This window comes from Kryptolebias marmoratus, linkage group LG16 (assembly GCF_001649575.2).
Source record: "Kryptolebias marmoratus isolate JLee-2015 linkage group LG16, ASM164957v2, whole genome shotgun sequence".
Lineage (NCBI taxonomy): Eukaryota > Metazoa > Chordata > Actinopteri > Cyprinodontiformes > Rivulidae > Kryptolebias > Kryptolebias marmoratus.
The window spans coordinates 158,395-163,767 of NC_051445.1; the positions used below are offsets into that span (position 1 = coordinate 158,395).

A 5,373-nucleotide genomic window follows, 5' to 3' on the forward strand; every position below is an offset into this window, starting at 1 on the left:
AGGTCAAAGGTCAAACATCAGGACAACAACAGGTCAAAGGTCAAACATCAGGACAACAACAGGTCAAAGGTCAAACATCGGGACAACAACAGGTCAAACATCGGGACAACAACAGGTCAAAGGTCAGGACAACAACAGGTCAAACATCAGGACAACAACAGGTCAAAGGTCAAACATCAGGACAACAACAGGTCAAAGGTCAAACATCAGGACAACAACAGGTCAAAGGTCACAGACCACTGAAGCTCATAACACAAACACTAAAAACTGATCAAATGTCCAACACTAATCTGTGGACACAAACATGTCTCCGCTCAGAACGACAGGAAACAGCTGCAAAGCACTTCCTGTCGCCATGTTTGTGCGTTCCTCACCGAGGATGCTGAGGCTCTCCGTCTGGAAGATGCTCTGCAGAGGAGGGAAGTAGATGACGAGGAGCTGTCCCATGATGGAGGCCAGCACGGCGAAGCAGAAGGTCCTGTTGCTGCAGAGACCCATCTCATGGACCATCCGGGTCTGAGGAGGACACGCCAACACACCTGAAGGTTAGCTCTGCAGGTAACGTCCAAACCAGAACTGAGACAGGTGGGTGTGAGGCCACCTCAGGACCCCGACCCCCCCAAGGTCAGACAGGTGTGTGTGTGAGGCCACCTCAGGACCCCCCAGGTCAGACGGGGGTGTGGTTACCTGAGAGCGTGAGCTCAGAGCGTTGAACATGTCGAAGAAGACGAAGCAAGTGAAGGTCATGGTGGTGTCTCGAGGAGTGATCACGTTGTCCTGCAACTGGAAGACAAACAGACGATCAGCTGGACGCCTATCTCACTGCGAGTGTCTTCATGTCCTCCTCCGAGGGACAGCGAGGAGTACCTCTCTCCAGAAGACAAACAGCGTCCCGCAGACGATGATGAAGGCCGACACCAGGACTTTAACGATCAGACTGCGGGTGATGATGCTGTCCTTCACGTTACGAGGAGGCTTCCTGATGACGTCTCTGTCCACAGGCTCCACCCCCAAACTGAGGATGCACCAACGAGTCACTGACATTTTCCATCAGCTCCAATTTAAACCTTTTATCATGAGTAATAATCTGCCTGAAACCTACATCCCAGGACCAATTTCAGCTGCTCGTACAGCTAAACGTTCGGCTCATTCAGCTGAAGGCTGCTGGGACTTTTCTAACTTTTAGACTTTTTGAAATATTTACTTTATTTACAAATAAAACTCATTAAATTACAGTCCTTCTAAAATCCTGTTCTCCTAATCCTTTTTGCTGTCATCTTTAGCTTTCAGCAGGCCTTCTGCTACTTTTAATTTGTAGCTAGAGTTTTGCTTGTTAGCTTTTAGCTCAGTTTCAGCTTCTTCAGCATCCTCCCTGCTGTAGTTTCAAACTGAGCTCCAGACTACATTTCCCAGGATGCAGCTGTACCTCTGAGCCGGCGGGCCGTCCATGATGATGTTGATCCACAGGATCTGCATGGCATTCAGCGGGTTGGGGAAGTTCATCAGCGTTGCCAGGGAGATGAGCGTCAGCGCCGCGATGCTCCTGAGACAGAGAGCCTGGGGTCAAAGGTCAAATCAAACCAGATCCTGCTGAAACTGTGGCTCATACTCGACACTCACGTGCTCAGCTGGAAGCGCACAAAGTTTTTGATGTTGTTGTAGATTCCTTTTCCTTCCTCGATGGCCGACCTGCAAACAGGAAGCTGAGATTAGAGCCGACACACCTTCGATCCTCTCTCTGAGCAGCCTCCGACTCACATGATGGTCTGGAAGTCGTCGTCCACCAGGATCATGTCGGCCGCCTCCTTGCAGACGTCGGTGCCCGTCTGACCCATCGCCACGCCGATGTCAGCTGCTTTCAGAGCCACGGCGTCGTTTACACCGTCCCCCGTCATGGCCACCACGGCGCCGAGGTTCTGGAGCGACTGCAGACAAGCAGAACTTCTTTTACTCCGCGTCACCACCGCGCTCAGGTGAGCAACCCGTCTGCTTCCTGCTCACCTTGACGATCTTCAGCTTGTGTCTGGGGCTGGCTCGGTAAAACACGGATATCTGCCGAGACAAATGTTTACGTTTATTTAAAGTCGGAGAAACAAAGTCCGGCAGAACCAGAATCACGTGGACGTGTCCTCACTCTGGGGACGATGGCTGAGAGCTCCTGCAGGTCCAGATGGTCCACTTCTTCTCCTGACAAACACCGACATCCTTTGGAGTAAAGACCCAGCCGGCTGGCTGCAGACACAACAAACAAACAGGTTGATTAAAGGAACTACACGAACAACACAACGACTCTGTCATCAGAACCTCTCTCACCGATGGACACGGCCGTCTCCTGAGAGTCTCCGGTGATCATCTTGACGGCGACGCCGGAGCCGATGAGCGTCCCGACGGCCTCTCTGACCCCTTCCCTGGGGGGGTCGATGATGCCCACCAGACCCAGGAAGGTCAGGTTCCCCATCTGAGGCCCCGAAGCGAACGCCAGAACTGAAGAAGCAAAACAACCAATTAACTAATTAACCAATTAACCGACCGACCGGCGTTAGAGCGCTGAGGAGTTTTAAACACTTGGAGGATTTATTCCGTGTCTCTGACATCACGAGTCATTTTCACCAACTAGTTCAGAACTAGTTTAGAGCTTACCAGTTAACTAGTTACCAGTTTCAGCTACACCAGTTAAACAGGAAGGTTAAAGACATTTTAGCTCGTGAGCATTTCAGTCTTTACTAATGTTTTAGAAACGGCCAAGGTTTCTATTCTGATGAAGGAAACTAGTTGATATTTTTCAGCTGACTAGTGAGACGTCTGCTCCAACTAGTTGGACAAAAAGGAGACTAGTTGGACAAAGTGTTACTAATGAGAGTGTTTGTTCTACTCGTGCAGTAAGATGTCAAACTAACGCAGCGAAGTTATGAGTCTGTGCAGAAAAATGAATAAATATCAAACCTGCTTCCCATAACAGAAGACAAACTTCCTAAAGAGACACTGCCTGTCCATCCTGTCCTGTCCTGACTGTCCCGTCCTACCTGTCCCGTCCCCTCCCGCCCTGCCTGTCCCCTCCTGCCCTGCCTGTCCCGTCCCGCCTTGTCCTGCCTGTCCCGCCTGTCCCACCCTGCCCTGACTGTCCCCTCCTGCCCGTCCCGTCCTGCCTGTCCCCTCCCATCCTGCCTGTCCTGACTGTCCCCTCTTGCCCGTCCCATCCTGTCCCGCCTGTCCCCTCCTGTCTGTCCCATCCTGTCCTGACTGTCCCCTCTTGCCCGTCCCATCCTGTCCTGCCTGTCCCGTCCCGCCTGTCCCCTCCTGCCTGTCCCGTCCCCTCCCGTCCCTCTGTCACCTCTGAGTCCAGAGGTTCCCATGTAGCTGATCTGCTGCTGGTAGAGCTCCCTCTGCTGGTGGTTCAGAGGAAGTGTGGCTCCTCTGCTGTTGTAGGAGCTGCAGAACCGGATCACCTGTTCGTACGCTCCCTTCAGGAAGTAAACTCCGGCTTTATCCTGAAGGAGAGAAACCAACCAACCGCAGACACCGGTTGATTATTTTAAAATATTCATTAACTAAGCTTCTATAAACTCGTTCTGTGAAGGGATTGAAACTCGACTCAGAGAAGGAGCACTTTTTATAAACTTTAGCAGAAACAATAAAACGCTGAATTTCATACAAACCAACATTAATCCTGGCTGCAGCATCAAAGTTCAATAAGAGTAAAATGATAAACCACCTGCTGAGTCACATGTCTGGTCAGCTGATTACACACCTGCTGAGTTCGATGAACACAGCGGAGAGCCATCCACTTCTGCTCCGAGGAGAAGGGATGCTCCTCCACACGGACGTACTCCTGCTGCACGCTCTCCAGGCCCATCTGAAGAACACAAACACGTTTATAAAAACCAGAACTGGTCCAGAAGTCCAGAGTCAGAATGAGTTCTCTGAAGGTTCAGAGGGACGTTCTGCTCTGACACCACCGTGGAACCACAGGTCAACTGCAGAACCAGACCAGGTTCCTGAGAGGAACCCAGAAGTTTCAGGTCTGAGGAGGGTTCTGGCTGATTAGCCGGGACTTCTTCCTCCTGCAGCAGGAAATGCTGAGTCATGCTCTGCGTCGTACCTTCATGGCCAGGGCGATGAGCGCGCCCTCAGTGGGACGTCCCAGCAGGTTGTGGTTCCGGATGACTGAGTCGTTGCACACGCAGCCGACCTAACGACAAAGTTTAAACCCAACATTTACAGATGCTTTCAGGAATCAAAGATCAGCAGCTGAAGGTCATTTCTTTACCTCCACGATTTTACTGATCGACGGGCAGGAGAAGCCGTGGACGACCTCTCCCTCCAGCAGAACTTCTCCAACTCCATTGTAGCCGACGCCCGTTACCTGCAAGACAACGCTGAGGGTAAACAAGCAGAACTCGGGGCTTGAATGTTCAGGTGCTGAAGCAGGAAGCATCGACCTGTAAACCTGCTGACAGAACAAAGACTCGCACCTCGGCGTGTAATCCATCTGATGTGAAAATCTGAGTGACCGTCATCTCGTTCTTGGTCAGAGTTCCTGTTTTGTCTGAACAGATCACATTACAGCAGCCTGTAAAAGCAGCAGAAGAAGAATGTTACCGTTAACACTCAGAGCCTCCCACAGGCAGCAAAGGCCGCAGCCATCAGAACCGTACCCAGAGTTTCTACGATGGGGAGCTTCTTGACGATGGCCCTCTTCTTCACCATACGCATTACACCGAGCGCCAGCGTCACCGTCACCACGATGGGTAGCCCCTCTGGGATGGCAGCGACCGCCAAACTGAAGGAGAGGAGAGAACCAACACTCACTCACAGCTTTGTTTTAACAGAAGGAGAATTTATTCTGAAAGACCTTCAGTAAATCCAGAATAATCCTCTGAAACTCCTGATCCAGGATTCCCCAACACTGAAGGTCTGTAAGAGTTTTTCCCAACAATCGGCTTTAAATGGCATCAAAGTGAAGTCTCATCCCCTCATTTCTCACACTTTGGACTTGTAGAAACTAATTTGAGAAGCTGCTGAGAAGGGTTCTAGGCGCCGGCGATAAATCATCAAACTGTTCGACTACTTTAAGACGACAGCAGCGGGAGGAGATGGAGAACTCTCACTGCTGAGAATGCTTCATCATCTGCTGACAAGTATTTTAGCTAACATTAAGCTACCTGACGCTGATGGTGAACATGTCCAGGATCCTCTTCCCCTGCAGCCATCCCATCAGCATGATGACCCCTGAAACACAGCAGACAGACGACACTGAGTCCACCTGCAGACCGAGGACACGGACCCCGCAGAGACCCCACAGACCCCGCTGAGACCCCGCAGAGACCCCTTACAGACCCTGCTGAGACCCCACAGACCCCGCTGAGACCCCGC

The 5,373-nt window shown here is 51.4% G+C and overlaps 1 protein-coding gene across 2 annotated transcripts in view; it reads right to left on the reverse strand.

Annotated features, from left to right (window-relative positions):
- The window catches only part of atp2c1 (ATPase secretory pathway Ca2+ transporting 1), a 27,938-nt gene that overhangs the window by 2,464 nt on the left and 20,101 nt on the right, over nucleotides 1-5,373 (reverse strand). For both annotated transcript variants that reach the window (XM_037980146.1, XM_017439936.3), the window contains exons 11-26: nucleotides 5,163-5,229; nucleotides 4,656-4,780; nucleotides 4,473-4,570; nucleotides 4,268-4,363; nucleotides 4,100-4,189; nucleotides 3,749-3,853; nucleotides 3,332-3,488; nucleotides 2,314-2,484; nucleotides 2,135-2,232; nucleotides 2,002-2,052; nucleotides 1,759-1,925; nucleotides 1,621-1,689; nucleotides 1,427-1,543; nucleotides 868-1,015; nucleotides 688-783; nucleotides 375-516 (exon numbers count right to left, since the gene is read on the reverse strand). In XM_037980146.1, the coding sequence (XP_037836074.1) occupies nucleotides 375-516; nucleotides 688-783; nucleotides 868-1,015; nucleotides 1,427-1,543; nucleotides 1,621-1,689; nucleotides 1,759-1,925; nucleotides 2,002-2,052; nucleotides 2,135-2,232; nucleotides 2,314-2,484; nucleotides 3,332-3,488; nucleotides 3,749-3,853; nucleotides 4,100-4,189; nucleotides 4,268-4,363; nucleotides 4,473-4,570; nucleotides 4,656-4,780; nucleotides 5,163-5,229 (1,797 nt within the window). The remainder of the gene's footprint in view (nucleotides 1-374; nucleotides 517-687; nucleotides 784-867; nucleotides 1,016-1,426; nucleotides 1,544-1,620; nucleotides 1,690-1,758; nucleotides 1,926-2,001; nucleotides 2,053-2,134; nucleotides 2,233-2,313; nucleotides 2,485-3,331; nucleotides 3,489-3,748; nucleotides 3,854-4,099; nucleotides 4,190-4,267; nucleotides 4,364-4,472; nucleotides 4,571-4,655; nucleotides 4,781-5,162; nucleotides 5,230-5,373) is intronic.